Genomic DNA, 17,639 nt, shown 5'->3' on the forward strand with positions numbered 1-17,639 from the left:
ACTGTAAGAAAAAGACTACAATGTAGTAGAAAAATGGGCAAAGGGCATTTCACAGAAAGAGTACTACAAATGGCTCCTAAATATGAAAAGGTGGTCTCACGGATAATATAGAAAATGCAAATAATGATTTTACCACTACTTTTCACCTAGAAGATTGGGAAAAAGTCCAGATATTTTACAGGCTACTCTGGTAAGAATCTCTAAGGGTGCTAAGCACTCGCACATGATATGCATGGGACTGTAAATCAGGTCAGCTGTGATGAAGGGCCTTTTGGGTGTATCTATCAAAATTTCAAATGCTTGCATCTTTTGACTAGAAGTTCCACATTTAGAATTTTATCCTAAAGACATCATCACCTTTATGAAAATGACATGTGTAAAATTATTGACATTAGTATTATTTATAAAAAGAAAAGATTGGGGAAAATTCAGATATTCGTCAACATCAGACTTGTTAAATTATGTGACAATTATACAGTAGAATACTAAGAGGAATCATGAGGCCTTTGCTTTTCCGATATGGCTCCAAAATATGTTGTAAGTGAAGAAAGAAATATGCATAATATAACATTTGTGTAAAAGTTAATGTATTTATATTTGCTTGTATATATATATAAAGAAAACTGAAAGGATAAGTAAGAAACTAATTCCAGTAATTGTTTTAGACAGTGGAGAAACTGAATGGATGGGGAACAAGTGATAACCAACTAAATAAAATTAAATCCAGATAACTAAATAAAATTAAGTCAAAACATAACTAAAAAGTAGTCCATATGTTTTGAAACTTTGAAATACATTCTTTGTAAGCATAAATGAAAAAATCACAATGGAAATTACAAAATATTTAGAAGAAAAAGAAAATGATACTACATATGAGAACATGTGGATCTCCTATAACTTTCTTTGTAATTCAGGTTTACTTTGTTGTTCTTTTCTAGACTCCTGAGTTAGAAAAGGCATTAACTCACTTTTTTAAAAAGTATTTCCTTTTTACATAGTTTCATTTAAAGTTAAAGAGTTTCAACATTAGAAAACCTATCAGCTTAATATACGATGTCAGTAGATTAAAGGAGAAAACCATAAAATAATCTCAATCCCAAAAATGACAATAAAATTGAATTTACATTCCTAATACTTTTAGCAATTCGGGAGTTGAAGGTAATTGTTCTAACCTAATATTTGAGTTTCTACTGAAAGTCTAAAGCAAAGGTCATGATGATGAAGTGTTAGAAGCATTCCCGTTGAAAGGGGAAGCAAAACGAGAATGCTTCTGTGAGGAAAATCCTATTCACAGCAGCAACGAAACTATGAAGTACCTAAGACTGTAGATAACAAAAGATGTGTAAGCTCTCTGTGGAAAAAAGTTCATTATTATTGAAGGACATAAAAGAAGATTCGTAAGTAAAGTGTAATAATGTGTACATGCATTAGAATAGTCATATTGTAAGGATATCATATCTCTTAAGATTAATCTGTAAAATCAGTGACTCCCTCCACCACGGCCAGAGACAGAAGTCATATAATATTTTTAAAAATTTTATCTCTTTAGAATAAAATTTCGCAAGTCAAATTACTGGTCTAGAGTAATGAGACATTTCCCTGGCTTTTGGAATGTATCGCACTAAACTGCTGTCGTGGTGGAAAAGCTGCCACACATAATACTTAAAAGAATGGGCATTGCCGTGGCCAATAAAACTTTATTGACAAAGAGGCAGCAGGCTAGATTTGGCCTGTGGGTCATGATTTACAACCCGTGGCGTATGACACACTCACAGAAGTTACTTCAGTAGTTAAGGTAGTACTTACCCTAGCCCCATATCCAAGTGGGAAAACCGAGATATAGAGACCTTAAGTGGCATCATTCAAGTTAAGATAACCTTTCCATACTTCCATCAACCACATGGCTGTAGAATCGTTTTTACATATGTAATGTTTATAAAAGATTCTTTTCTTCCTCTAAAAGTGAAGTCAATGGAGAGGGTCTAATTTCATAGTCTTTGACAATTTTAATCTTCAGATCGTGACTGGAAATTGTATTGTTGGATCTTCACAAAAATCATCTTATATGTGATTTTCCCAAAGTTTGCAACACTTTTCATTATTCAAATGTAGAAACAAATCCAAAAACTGGTATGATTTAATTTGTTATTAGTTGAGTTGTGTAATCTTACAAGCCATTGACTTAATATCTAGAAATAGCTTTATATACTATAGGTCACTATTAAGCAGTTGTCTTCCAAAATCAGCTTTATGAAGCAATCTCTTTGTTTTGTCATGATCTGCTGTAATCGAGGATTTATGTACATTTATATTCAGGATCTAGGAAGTATATTTTTCCTTGTTCAATTTCAGACTAGAGGGTCCTATGATTTGTAGATATCAAGCAATTGTGGCTCTTCTCTGCATGCAGAAAGTAGGCCTACCATAGTCACATTGGAATCTTTGCAAATGTAAAGGTAGTTAAGATTATTTAACTGGCATGAAAATTATCACAGGACTTTTTGTCTCCAGGAGAAGACTGAACTTACATGCGTCTAAGAAGTTTTAATATGAATCAGAGCCAGGATTTTAACCCATAAAGTAGTCAAATAGATGTTCTTAGAGTATTAATTTTAAAAGAAGTTGAGATTTTCAGACAAAAATGTTATCTTACCAAATATCCGATTATGTTTACTCTTCCTAAATAAAAATGGGTTGTATTTGTTTTTTTCAGAGACATCAAACCTGACAATATATTGATGGATATGAATGGACATATTCGGTTAGCAGATTTTGGTTCTTGTCTGAAGCTGATGGAAGATGGAACGGTAAATAAAGATAAATCTTAAATTATTTTACTCACATTGCCTTGCTACTTGTCGTCTTTATCTGTTTAGAAACCATCTGTTTATGTTATCTGTCTATCCATCTATCCTTTTGCCTTTCTATGCCTTACCTCCTTCCACAAGTATGCTTTCAGGCAGACTTATTCATAATAGAGCTTGTCTATAAAGTCATATGCCATTTCAGCTGCGTATAGCAGTGACCTTAAGATTGCTACATAATGCCTTTTATGAGACCCTTGTTTGTTCCTTCTTTAGGTCAACTGTTAATTTTTGTTCTTGAGATATTTTCACATTTCTGCATGGGTAAAGAAAATAAATCCCACATGGAAAAAAAAATGAGACTTCTTTATTTTTATTTCTTTTATCTTTCTAGTTGTCTAATTTTTCTGAGGGATGATGTTCAAAAAAATGATTGCTTTTATTAGAAGGACCTCTAGGTTGATTCAGTCTCATGTTACCATTTGCTTTAGTTCTGCTAACTCTAGACCCTTAGTTGTTTTCTTTCACTTACTTAAAAGTTATATGCCCTAATTTTATTCCTTGGTTTGTTTTTGTTTTTCTTTTTACTTCATTTTCCTGGCTGTATAGCAGAGATCCAAATATATATCATTTTAATTGGCAGAAACTTTTTTAGAGAGCATTTGGCATAATACATTCCAAAAGCCATGAAAATGTCACATTATTTTAGACCAATAATTTGACTTCTGAAAATTTATTCCAAAGAGATAATTTTTTTAAAAAAGATTATATGATATCTGTCTCTGACCGTGATGGAGGAAGTCACTGATACCAAATTGTCCTCTCACTATGAACAACACTAAAACTGGACACAATATATGAGACAACTATTTTCAGACAGTGGGCAACGGGCAGTGCAAGGCTGGTATCTCTGTGAGAAGTGAATTCATGAGTTACGCTTCACCGTTTCCCAAGATCGGGACAGTTTGCTGACTAATGCAGAAAGCTAGGGTGAGAGCAGACTCTAGCTGTCCTATAGGTCAGCGTCGAGTTAGGTGAGGCAGCCGGAATCTGCGGGCTTGACATTAGAGAGGAGGGGGTTGTGCAGAGAGAGAGGGCCTAAAGTATCCATGGAGGGGTACCTCATGAAGGTTGGGGTGTACATATGCAGAAGACCATATAGATGTTACCCGTTTAAAAAACATTACTGGATATCAGTGGTGGTAGAGAAACAATGCTAAGAGAACATTGGAATTTTGTCTCCGGAGAGCTAGTTAACACCTTTATAAAATGTAAGACTTACTCTACACCTGTCTAACAGCCTAGATCCAAGCCATAAAAACATTCATAGAGTTTGAAAGTGGTCCTCCCAAATATAGGTACTTGAGGTGAATTTTAGACTTTCTGTAAATCCGTCCTCAAATAGCATAACTGTAAGCCAACTCATGATTAAGTAGGTCAGTATCTTTTTTTTTTTATCTAATTAAACAAGAATTAATATTCTTCAGAGGAAAATAACAGAATTCATACTTTCTACAGTGTCTTATTGACAATGACCAGCATTCAACCAGATATCACTAGATCAAAACAAACAAAGTGGCTCAGATTTAGATTGTGATGCAGAGTTAAAAAATAAAAGTAGTAGAAACCTGAGTAGCACAGTTGTTGGACTTAACAGACAGACTTAATGGAACTATAATAAATATATTTAAAATACCAAAGGAAAATATAGTCTTAAAGATTACACAGATAGGAAATTTTAGCAGAAAAATAAATCAAATGGACCTTTTAGAACTTGAAAAGTACAGTAATAGAAATAAAGAATTCACAGGAGGAAGTTATAGAAATGAGAGAGGAAAGAGCTAGTGAATTTGAAGACAGATTATTAGAGATTCTTCATTCTGAAGAACATAGAGAAACAGATTGAAGCAAAATAAATACAGGCTCAGAGATCACTAGAATTGGAATTTTTGAAGGGGAAGAGAGTGAGAGGAGCAGAAAAAATTTATAGACTTGATAGCTCGCACTTACCATCAATGTGATGAAATGTGATGAAAAACACAGATCTAAGATCTTAGAATCTTAGCATATTTCAAGCTTATAAAAGGAGCCATACCTGGCCACATCACAATTTAAATTAAAGAAAAAATTTGAAAGCAGGTAGAAGAAAAAACACATTACATACTCCAGGAAAATGGTAATAATGATTACAGACCACTCATCAGAAATCATGGAATGATAACTTTAAAGTACTAAAAGGAGAAAAAAAAATCCGTAAACCAAGAATGTATACCAAGTAAAAATATCTTTCAAAAATAAAGACGAATTAAAGACATTTTTTGAGAAATGAGAAATGAGAGATTAGTCTCCAGCAGACCTGGATTCTAAAGAATGTCCTTCAGGCCAAAGGAAATAATACCACTTGGATACTTAGGTCTATAGAATAAAGAATAGCAGATGATAAGTGAATAAAGAAAAAAGACTTATTATCTTTTAAAATTTACATAAAAGGCATATGACTGTTAAAAGCAGAAATAGTGTTGCAATAAGGTGTTTATGATATATGTAGAAGTAAAAGATAAGACAGCAGTTGTATAGTATAAGATGGGTATATGGAATTATACTGCTCCAGGATAACTGTGTGTGTGATGTATGAAGTGGGAAGTGGATAGTGCCCAATATGACATAAGGAAGAAATATGGCAGTCTGGCTGAGTTGAGAGAACACAGGTTAAATCAGAGCTGCTGTGGCAGCAAGAAGTTGTGGACCACGGTTCCAGAAAGTAGAGGCTGCATTGACAACTCCTGGGGAAGAGCTAGAGTTTCCCTAGTCCCGCGTGTGGAAAGCCTGTCAAACTCAAAGCTGGGGCTCCTCTCCCGGAGTCTGTCCATCTTTCAGACCTCTGTGCGTTCCAGAATGCAGCAAGTTTTCCCCTGATCAGATTTATTCCTGAAATCTTGGTGTGTCTTCCTAGGCATTCGTTTTTTTCCTGATGATCTCAAAATAATTTCCTTGGACTCAATAGCATGTTGGTCCTCCGTTTAGAAAATTTTAATGAAGAAACCTTCTTTTTACTTGGTTTATTTCCATTTTAGTTTTTTTTTTTTTATCAAAGTGATCTGTACATATTTAAGGAAGGCTTATCACAAAAAAAGCATTCCTTTGTTCTATCTAGTTCTTCTCACCTTCAAATCTCTTTTTCTAGAGGCAGACACTTAAAATCTTTCTTTGTTCTGTCTTTTGATTTACTTGCATATTTCTCATTATCTTATTTGTGCTATTGTTTTCTCTTGATTATTTAGTTTAAGATATTATCTATTTATTTTCTACCATGGAGGATGAGGATTCAGATCTCTTATCTCCAACTCACCCAGCCCATACACTTCCTCTCATCTTCCCAACGCAGTTATACAATCTTTCATTAAATCCTGTTCAGTTCAGAGCTGCGCCATGCAGTTGATTTTATTACATTTCTTTTCTCGAAAACCTTTTTGTTCTCCCTGGAGTAAATGAGCACTTGGCTTTGTTTAGTTTTTATGCAACTCACCAAGTTATCCTCAAATTCTCAACCATACATTAAGTAATTTAGTATTCTCTCAGACACAAATAACTTAACAGTTCCCTTTTACCCTTTGGCGTTATTCATTCTGGAGTCTTGCATTCTCCTGTTTTAATCTGGAGTGTCCTGTAGGCTGATGCAGAGTAGTGTCCTCAGCCTACCTTTCCTCATCATCTTGGAATTCTCTGTGTTGGGTCCTCTGTGTCATGGGTCTGATGTCTCCTCATTTGGTGGTAGCTGCTTGAGAAAGTTTCCATTGGAAGTAAATATTTCATAATCTTGAGTGTCTGAAAACCGCCTTCATTTCTCCCCTCATACATGATTGATAATTTGCCCAGACATGGTATTATAGGTTTGAAATGAGGTTTCTCTTAGAATTTAGAAGGTGTTGCGTTGTCTTCTAATTTACTGTTGAGATGTCCGATGCTATTCTAATCCTCGATCCTTCTGTAACAACCACCCCCTTCTCTAAGAAGCTTTTAGGACTCTTTATTCCCAGTGTTGAAAAATTATAATTATATGACTTCGTATGAGTTATTATTTATTCCCCAGACAGTGACCACAATTTTGACCTTTTCCAAATTTTGTGACTTTCCAACTCAAGTTTCATCTCATTTTTTTGGCTCTCAGATTTGGCAATGATTTATTGGATATGACACTAAACAAACAGGTAATAAGAGAAAAAATAGATTCTTTGGACTACATCACCATTAAAAAGTTCTGCGCATCAAAGGACACAGTTATCTTAGTGCAAAGTCCACCTGTGGAATGAGAGAAAATTGTTGCAATGTCTGATAAGAGTTGTTACTATCCAGAACATATAAAGAACTCTTACAACGCAGTAACAAATAAACAGCCCAATTCCTCTTTTAAGAAAATGTGCAAATGGCCAACAAGACATGAAAATATGCTCAACATCACTAATCATTATGGAAATGGAATCTTTAAAAAACAAATAGAAAGTAACAAGTGTTGGCAAAGATGTAGAAATACTGGAACCCTGTTCACTGATGATGGAAATGTAAAATTCTCTAGCTACTCTGGCAAACAGTATGGCAGTTCTTCAAAAAATTAAAAATAGAATTACTATATGATCCAGGAATTTCACTTCTGTATATATACTCCACAGAATTGAAAGCAGAGACTCACAGAGATCATTTGTATGCCCATGTTCAATAGCCACATTATTCACGATGGCCAGTGGATGTAAGCAACCCAGGGTCTATTAACAGATAAAGGATAAAGAAAATTTGGTATATACATACGATGGAATATTATTCAGCCTTAAAAGGAAGGAAATTCTGATTTATGCTGTAATGTGGATAAACCTTGAAAACATTATGCTGTGTGATACCAAGTCAGACACAAAGGGACAAATATTGTATGATTTTACTTTATATGAGGTGTCTAGAGTAGTCACAATCATAGAACGTCCAGCGGTGCTTGCCAGGGCCTGGGAGGAGTGGGGAATAAGGGAGGTAATTGTTCAATGGGTACAGTTTCAGTTTTGCAAGATGAAAAGCGTTCTAGAGATGAGTGGTGGTGATAGTTGCGCAGCTGTGTAAATATATTTAATGCCACTGTACACTTAGAAACGGTCATAGTAAATTTTATGCTATGAGCATTTTACCACAATTAAAAATAATAATTAAAAAGCAAATAAAATTTTTTTAAAAAACAAGAAACTTAGAACACTTTAATCCTAATTTCTCCCTTAGTAGCATGTCATTTTTTTCTAGTCTTTTAGTTTCATCTTATTTTTCAGTCTTCAAGAATTGTTTCCTCCTCTTCTGCCACCCCCTTTCCTTCCGCTCCTCCGTCTCCCGTCTCCTCATTGTCCTCTTCCTCCTTCCTTCTCTTTGTCGTTACTAGTATCTTTGTTCACAGTTTTACAAATTAGGAAAGTTATAAAGTTTACTGATGTCTTTGTTCACAATCGCTCCTAGTGTCACATTCTTCCACCTGGGTTAAGTTTCTTGTTTCCTGAAGTATGTCTTTTAGTGCTTTCGTTCATCTGAAAGGGTCTAAGTGTGGTAGTAGACTCTTTTTTTATGTGAAAATGTCTTTATTTAACCCTCATTCCAGTATCATAATTTAGGTAGGTAGAGAACATAATTTTGGCAATTATTTTTCTCATCATTATGAGAAACAATTCTATTTCCTTCTGACTGCTATGTTAGTATTAATAATTCATCTGTCAGTCTAACTTTCATGCCTTGCTAGGTAATCTCTCTTTATTCTTTAATGTTTTTAATTTTTTTGCCTTTGGTGCTTAGAAGTATGTCTGGTTTTATTTACTTTTTCATATGTTTCGCCTCTTTACTGTGTTATTTATTTCAATGACTAGTTTTTTTTTTTCTCACTTCTAGGACTTTGATTTGATTTTTTTCATTTTTCTTATGCTTTTGATATTTTTAAATGTCTAATAATTTTAAACATTATCTCATGAAGTCAAACTGATCATTGTTAGGGCTCTAATTGTATTGTTCGTTGGGATTTCTCACTTTTGCTCATAATGGAATGTTTCCTCTTTGAGTTTATATATTGGATTGTGAACTCATCTTCAGTGACTTTTTATGCATGAGAATTGTATGTGGCCAAGTTTAAGCATGTATCCTCCAGAGTAGTTTTGAATTTCTGTGCCAGGCTTTCTAAGGGCTCCTAACCTGGTCCAATATTTTTACCAGTTTCTTGGCTTGAGAACTTCTGGACCACAGAAGCGCTGTGAATTAGAATCCCAAATGGTGGGACCGTGTGACCTAAAGCTATGAATATCTAGAGGGAGAGTTTTTCTTCACACATATCAGCCACAGTTAAGATAGACAAAATGTCTTGTCTTTCTCTACTGAGTGGCAGTTCTGTAATAAGGCTTCCCAATTATAATATACCATTTAGGGTAAAGACGGTTTGGGGCAGGTTCTTATTTCAGACCTCACATAAGATGCATTCGTCCTCATGTAAATGTTAAAGTCCAAGTACCTGGAAAATTAAAGCCACCAATTCCCTAACCCCACTCCTGTTCCGATGCTTACTACTACAAGTTCTCAAACATTTATTGATTACTGGCTCCTGTGAATTTTTTTTTTTAAGTTCATTTATATCTTATAAAAATGGTTGTTATATTTTATCTAGTATTTTTAAAAGTTTGTAATACTTAATCTCAGTATTGCCAAAGAGGAAGTTTATTCTAATGATTATTAAGAATGCTAATGTAGTCTAGAAAATTTAGAATATTAACCATTATTCTACCTTAAGAGTGTTCATCTTTTGGTACATTCTTTTAAAACACATAAGGAACCAATTTTCTTTGACTTAATTTGTTCCCAGGATCTTTTTTAGCAGTCTTTTCTAATTTACATCTAACTTGCCATAATTACATGTCCAACTGGTTTTCTCTATTAGGACTTTATTAGCCAATTTTTTTTAGGGATCCCTCCGCAGCTACCTGTAAAGTTTTCACAGTTCCAGCTTTTTATATGTACATGTTGGACAGATAGTATCAGTAATAGGAATGTTCTAAACTAAATATTCAATTGTTGATATTAATTATTGTGATGTTTAAATCATTTTGTTAACTAAATGTTGTCAGTTAAGTAACAGCTACAGTGTTAATGAAATCTGGAGATATATTAGTGTGAACATTATGTATAATTTAATTTCTATGTACAAGGAGGATAAATTCAGGTAATGACAAAGTTGTAGTTATGAGATAGTCTATTGTGTATCCACGTAAATTTAAATATTTTTTAATTTAAAATTATTATTTGTTTTTAACATTATTGTAGTTTACTAAAAATGTGAACTTCTTCAGGTCCAGTCCTCAGTGGCTGTTGGAACTCCAGATTACATCTCTCCTGAAATCCTTCAAGCCATGGAAGATGGAAAGGGCCGATACGGACCTGAGTGTGACTGGTGGTCTTTGGGGGTCTGTATGTACGAAATGCTTTACGGAGAAACACCGTTTTATGCAGAATCTCTGGTGGAGACATACGGGAAAATCATGAACCACAAAGTTAGTAGTTTTTACTGTTTTTCAAAACAATGTGGTAAATAATACATATAATTAATGTAAAGTAATAGAATATTTAAAAAGCAAATGATTTTCTAAAAACAGTAAACAGTCTAAATTCTGTGCTGTGGGGGCATGACAGGCATAAATAATCAAAGTCCATTAATTATATATTAAATTATTAATTCTAAACTTACACTGTATTTTATTAGAGGCGCAAACAAGGAGAAAACGAAATGGTCTCCCCAGTAGAATAACAATTTATATCATTACTACTGTAGTATAAATATAGCTGTGATTAGGATACGTTTAAAAAAATCTCAACATTAGTAATAATAAATGGAATGCAAATTAAAGTAAAAGATATTTTTTCCCCTGTCAAATTGGCAAAGATGAAAAGAAAAATAGTACTCTACTCTAAATAATCCAGTGAGATGAACATTACTGATAGGAATATAAATTGATGTGTAACTCTTCTGTCAAGAAGTTTATGAGTATGCACCTAGGGTGATAAATGCTTGGAACTTTTGACTGAGCAACTTTAGCTGTAGAATCTACTCTAAGGAAGTCTTCAGTCGTACAAAGGTGTGTGTGCAAGGATACCTGTCCCAGGAGTGTTCATGATCACAAAATGTCGGAAATAATCCAGATGCACAACAGGAACGAGTAAAACTTTAATCCACATAGTAGCAAGTGAAATGGAAATAGATGTTTATCATAAGAAGAGGAAGATTTTGCTTGATCCGTCCTAGAAAATTGTGAGCATTTGCAAACACCTGGAATATGAGTAGGAGTATCCCAGAAAAGGAGTGACAGTCTATTCTTTTTAATTTGTTTTGGTGACAGTTATGATTAGTTGCTCCATACATGTGTACACACACACACACACACACACACACACACACGTTTTATAGAGCTAATACTCTTCTACTTGATTGCGAAGATAATCTGCTAAATAGATATGAAGAATCGAAAGACAGTAAATAGCTACAAAGTTATAGAAAGCAAGTGAAGCAGTTCAGAGAGAAATCATTGTCCTGTAGCACGGTCGTACAGATATATTATGTAAAATTTAATTTAATTAAAATTTGATTTATATCTTGAGTCCGACAGCTTCAGTGCAGATGCCAGCTCCGCTGTTCCCTAGTTTTGTTACCTTAAGCAAATTGCTAGAACTCTGTGCCTTTGTTTCCTCTTCTATAAAAGTAGGGTAATCTTACCTACCTTCAAGGATTGCTGTGAGGATTAAATGAGCTAAAAGCACTGCCAGCAGTGTCAGGTACATATTTACATTTAAAAAAAATGTTTATTATTCATTAGTTTGTGGCTTATATAAATAAGCTACATTCTGTTGAAATATTTAGCCATTTTACTATTTTTATCTTCATTCTGACAGCAGTTTAAGGTATCTTAGCATTTAATTTATTCTTTTTACTGTGCTTATATAAGTCACGTATGAATTAAAGGTTTTTTAGGGAGACAGTCTTTTCTCATTCATCTCTGTATCTCCTTCAGTATTAGTACTTTGTACTAGTGTACACTTACTATATGTATTTTTAACGTATTTTTAAGAAAATAAATGTTAATTAATTTACTTAGCAGTTAAATACTGATTTATGTTTGCTTCCGTTACTCTCTGTTTAGGAGAGGTTTCAGTTTCCAGCTCAAGTGACAGATGTGTCTGAAAATGCGAAGGATCTTATTCGAAGGCTCATTTGCAGCAGAGAACATCGACTTGGTCAAAATGGAATAGAAGACTTCAAGAAACACCCGTTTTTCAATGGAATTGATTGGGACAATATTCGAAACTGTGAAGCACCTTATATTCCAGAAGTTAGTAGCCCAACAGATACATCGAATTTTGACGTGGATGATGATTGTTTAAAGAATTCTGTGAGTATGACATTGTGAAGAAGTTCCAACTTCGTTTCATTTTAATATGATTATAAATTCATTTTATGGACTACCTTATCAGTTATCAAACAGTTATGGCTTCTAGTATTAATTCTCTCACAGATTCAAGAAATTAAGAGAGTATACTGAGATAAACATAGTTATGACTAGGAGCAGTATTAAAATTCAGAGGTTTACTTCTTAGATTAACTATGCCATTAGGTTTCCTAAGAGGACAAATTAGATGCTTAAAATAGTGGGACTTCATGGTGGCAGAGTGAAGAGACTGGCAAATCTCTTCTTAAAAACCGCCATGAAACTGGACAAAATTGTCAAAAACAACTATTTGGGGGCTTGACAAATCAGCCCAAGGTAAATAAATTGAGAAGCATTTATTCATGAAAAACCAATGACCTTTGGTTAAAAACAGCTCCCTCCTCTGCCCCCTGACCGCTTGTCCCTCACCTCAGTTGGGACAGCAGAACTGCCAGCTTGGAGCTGCTTGTGGAAACCAGCAGCTTTGCTGACTTGACTTGGGGAGCTCGGTGCCCTTGCCTGGTGGTAGCGCCACTGACAATAGCAAACTCGCTAGGAAACGAATGCCGAGAGAAAATCTGCAGCCTCACTAGCCCAGAGTTTGGCTGTTCGAGGTGAGTGACAGACCAGCAGATTAGCCAAATATTCACCCACTTGTAGCTTGTGGGCCGTAGTAAAACAGGCCAGCATAGTTTGTCAGCCTCTGCTCTCAACCACTGAGTTATACTAAATTAGAAATTGGGAAAATAAGATAAAATTTTTGTTTTTTGCCTTCTTATGTGAATTTTTAATTCAATTATTTTGTTTCTTATGGGTTTAATTCCGTAGGAAGAATTTTTATGTTAATTTCACTGTTCAGTAAGCATCATATTAAAGGCAGATAAGAATTTCTCTTATGCTTTCCTCTCTGAACCTCAGAAAAAGAACAAAATGGACTTTACTCGTCGGTTTTTATTATAAGAATTATATTTACTGTTAACAGAAATTGTGAGTCATTCCAAATTAAATACACAGTACAGTCCTGATTATTTGCAGTGAGTTATGTTCAGTCAAGTTGCCGTGAAATTGTATTAGTGACTATTGAACCCTCGCTCCTAGGGGAAAATGGGATTAAGTTCCCGTGAACCTGTGGTCCAGACATTTTCATCAACCAGGGAGTACCTACCCTTGTTTTATGTGTGTTTCCATTTAAGGACACCTATTTAGTAGATATTGTTGATTAACATTGAACTTATGGCCAACTGCGCCGTAACCCATGCCTGAATGAAGCTTATCTAACACATATTTTTTTGCAAGGCACATCACAGCTTTCTTGCTTAAGAACAAACGATGGGACTCAGCACTGTGCTTGGAGGCCACTTTAAACACCAAAGGCACTTGTAAGAAGCACGAAAATGTGAAAAACGTGGCCCACTTAGACCTTGAAAGGGACGCTTGTTTACATTTGAGAGCTGAGACAGAAGGCGGAGCATCCCCTTGTTCGGCTCCTGCCGGCCAGAGCTGGGGATGCGAGCGTTAAGGCAACTCAGATTCTTCTTTGCTCTGCACATGTCTACAAACGGCCGCAAAAGTACTGTGAATATTGATTTCGGGTTACAAATTTTAGAGACTAGGCAAATTCTCAAGTGTGGAATAACATGAAAAGCGACTGTACTCTCAATATCAGACAGACTTTCTATATTTTTATTTATTAGAATTTTACAGTAGCAATGTTCATGGTCTAAATTTTCTATCATTAAACATCTATACCAAACTGATCAATGATTCTAAATGGAACAGTCATATATTTCCTATTTACTGTTAATATTTATAGCACAGCCTAAAGGTCATAGTTACTTATTTTTTACCAGATGTTTTTACTTTCTTTAGGAAACGATGCCCCCACCAACACATACCGCATTTTCTGGCCACCACCTGCCATTTGTTGGCTTTACCTATACAAGTAGCTGGTAAGTTTGAAAAGTTAATATAATTTGTACAATTTAAAGCAAATTAAAATGAATTTTGGTTTTAAAAAACAAGATATAAGAAGAGTTTGTAAATCAAAAATTTTTTAAAATCACATGAAGCTATTGCTGCAATAAGTTAGACATACAAAGTGAACAGAACATCTAAGAATCTAACTCATTTTGGAGGAGAAAAAATAGGAGAAGTAGAGATCTTAGACTCTTAGCAGTGGAGTAGGAATTTGAAGAGTCTCGTGCAGTTGAATAAATATTTTCTAGGTTGCAAGCATCAGAACTTGAGGTTGAAGCAAACAGACAAGTTCCACAAGCTCCCGTCACCACATTTACCACCTACACACTCTGGACCCATAAACTTTTATTTTGTGCATGAACTGTGAGCTAAGGACCACCCCTTCCGCCCCCTCTTGCCTCCTCTGGGGAATTGCTAGCTATTATAAGTTTTTTCCCTTTTTGTGTCGTTTGCATAATTGCGTATCAGCTCATATGCAGTTTTTTCTCCCACCTTATAGCAAAATATAAAATCTTAATATAAAATATCTTAATATAAATCTTAATATAAAATCAAAATATACAATCTTAATTTCACTTTCTTTACCTACTAACCGTTTCTCTGCTCCACATCACAGTAAAATCACTTTCAGCTCTTGATTATTCTATCCGTTTTGCTCATTCTCCTTTCCTGACACCACTCCAGTCAGGTTTGTGCATCACTTTGTGAGGACTGCTTTTATCGTTGTTACCACCGACCTCCATGTTGCTAAACTTAACGGTCACTTCTCAGTACTAGTCTTATTTGCCTCAGTACTAGTCTCATCTTATTTGCCATGGCTCCTTCCTTTTAAAACACGTTCTTCTCTTAGTTTCCAGGGCACTTCCTGACCTCTCCTTATTTTCTGGCCGCTCCTCAGTCTCGCTTCTGCTGCCTCCTTCTCTCCCTTGTCTCATGGACGTCTTTGGATCCTTTCCATTCATACTCTTTGGTGCTCACCCAGATGCTTGCTGATGACTCCTAATGTGTATCTCTAACTGAGACCTCTCCCTTCTCTTCTGCTTGAAATCTCTCTCAACCACCAGCTTCAAATGTCCATAACCCTACTCCAGCCATACGGGTCTTCTTTGCGGCCCACGAACTTGCCAGACGTATTCTCATTTCAGGGATTTCGCACTTCTGTTTCCTCTGCCCGGAACGCTTCTCTCCCCAATATTCCCAGAGCAGCTCCCGCCCCGGACTTTATGCAGAGTTACTGAGCGATGACTTCCTCACCACTTCACATTTTTATTTCCTCCTCCTCAATACTTTATTCCCCCTTTCCTGCTTTATCTTTCTCCTTAGCATTTAACACTGTTTAATGTACTGAATATTTTATGTATTTATCTCGTTTGCTTTTTTTTCCCTGTCACTGGACTATAAGCTTTACATGGGCAAGTTTCATCCGTTTTGGTCATTGCTGCATGTCCAGCACGTCAAATATTTTTAATTGAATTGTATTGAATTAAAGAAAACATTTCACTTTTGAATTCCAAATTCTGGTAAAAAAGATGCTTTTGACTATGGTTTCACTTATGTGTTCACATTGCTTTAAACTACCAATACCCCTTCAGCAAACTCCATTTTATAATTTATGATTACTGAAATAAATTCAAGGTAATTTGGGCAGTTTAAGGTTTCATTTTTAAAAATGCTTCTAAAACGTCATTTATGGTACTTTTGCAAAAAAAAAAATGTGTTTTACAATCTTTCTAGGTGGCTAATTGTAACTAGATAGTCAAATCAATCTTTTAAATGAACAATTGCAAAAGGTTATCTTTTTTCCCCAAAACTTTTTGTTTCGTTTTAAAGCCACATGTTTTTTTTCCTTTTCTTCAGTGTTCTTTCCGATAGGAGCTGTTTGAGAGTGACAGCCGGTCCCACTTCACTGGAGCTCGATGTCAACGTTCAGAGGACTCTAGATAACAACTTAGCGACGGAAGCTTATGAAAGGAGAATTAAGCGCCTGGAACAGGAAAAACTTGAACTTAGTAGAAAACTTCAAGGTAAATATACTTTAAAGATAACATTTTCTGGGTTTTTTTTCTATATTAATTCTTTTTATAATATTTTTTAAATTTATTTTTAAATTATAGTCAACTTATATTTGTTGTAGGTATGTAACAGTGATTAGACATTTATGTACTTTATGAAGACAGACATATCTTGAGATTGCAGTATCTAAAATTCTTTATTAATCTCAATTTCAAGCAAACCGTCCATAATCTCCTTCTTGTAATTTTGTAGTTAACTCTTTCTGGTGCTTTAGCTCCAAAATCTTTTAATGTCACCGTTACCTTCAATTCTATCACTCTTTTACTGTGCCTTGAGTTCTCATTTCTTGGTCCCTCATAATCATACCCGTCCATATTTCCTCAAGTCTATTGCTCCTCTTTGTTTGGCAGGTGTCTTTGGCAGAATAGCAGCCTGCTTAAACAGTGTTGCACCTGTAACCGTGCAGCTGAGGGTAGCTTACTTAAAACACGTAATGCTTAAAACACATAATCCCACTTCAAATTCTTGAACACTAATTTTAGATTAACTCTTAATAATGCCTAGAAATCCTACTTTTTTTCTTAGCGCATTTCCCTACCCTTTGTTGCAAAATCCGACGATCATTTCCCGGTCCTCATCTTTTATCCCATCCGCATTCGGTCCAGTTGACCGTTTTCCCTTCCTGACTGCTCTTTCTTCCTTTGGCTTCCGGGGTACTGTAGTTTCCTCATAAACTAGTTAGTCTCGTTCGCTGGTTTCTCCTTAACTATATGACCTCTGAGTGCTAGGATACTTCAGAGTACTCCATGCTCTGAGTCGTTCAGGACTAAGACATTAGTGTCATCTTTACCCCATCTCATTCTCTCTCACCTCACATCTGATCCACCAGCAAATCAGGTCAGCTCTGCCATCACAATAGATCCAGAACCTGGTTCTCACTCACCGTGGTGCTGCTGCCCTGTTTCACATCACCAGCAACCGGTACCTGTATCACTGCATAGCTTCCTAACTGGCTTCCCTGCTGTACCTCCCCCCACCCGCCCCCACACCTTTCCACAGTCTGTTCTCAACAGCACAGCCAAGTAATCCTATTAAAATATCATTTAGATCATTTTACTTCACCGTCTCATTCCTACTCCCAAGGGCTTTCCATCTGATTCACATCAACGGCCAAACTCATTTTAGTGGCCTTAGGACATTTTTGATCCAGCTTTTTATTACTTTTCTGACTCATCCCCTACTATTCTCTCGCCCGTTCATTCTGTCCTAGCCACCCGGGGCTCCTTGGCTAGGACAGATGCTCGAACAGATCTCACATGTTCCTACCTCAGGGCCTTTGCATTAGCTGTTGTCTTGCCTTAAATATTTT

General features: G+C 35.5%; 1 protein-coding gene across 15 annotated transcripts in view; it reads left to right on the forward strand.

The window, feature by feature from the left end:
• CDC42BPA (CDC42 binding protein kinase alpha) overlaps positions 1-17,639 on the forward strand; it is a 214,874-nt gene that overhangs the window by 87,288 nt on the left and 109,947 nt on the right. For all 15 annotated transcript variants that reach the window (XM_016157423.2, XM_016157428.2, XM_016157425.2 and 12 more), the window contains exons 6-10: positions 2,714-2,807; positions 10,154-10,354; positions 11,996-12,244; positions 14,150-14,229; positions 16,115-16,281. In XM_016157423.2, coding sequence (XP_016012909.1) covers positions 2,714-2,807; positions 10,154-10,354; positions 11,996-12,244; positions 14,150-14,229; positions 16,115-16,281 — 791 coding nt within the window. The remainder of the gene's footprint in view (positions 1-2,713; positions 2,808-10,153; positions 10,355-11,995; positions 12,245-14,149; positions 14,230-16,114; positions 16,282-17,639) is intronic.

Source organism: Rousettus aegyptiacus, unplaced genomic scaffold (assembly GCF_014176215.1).
Source record: "Rousettus aegyptiacus isolate mRouAeg1 unplaced genomic scaffold, mRouAeg1.p scaffold_m13_p_18, whole genome shotgun sequence".
Lineage (NCBI taxonomy): Eukaryota > Metazoa > Chordata > Mammalia > Chiroptera > Pteropodidae > Rousettus > Rousettus aegyptiacus.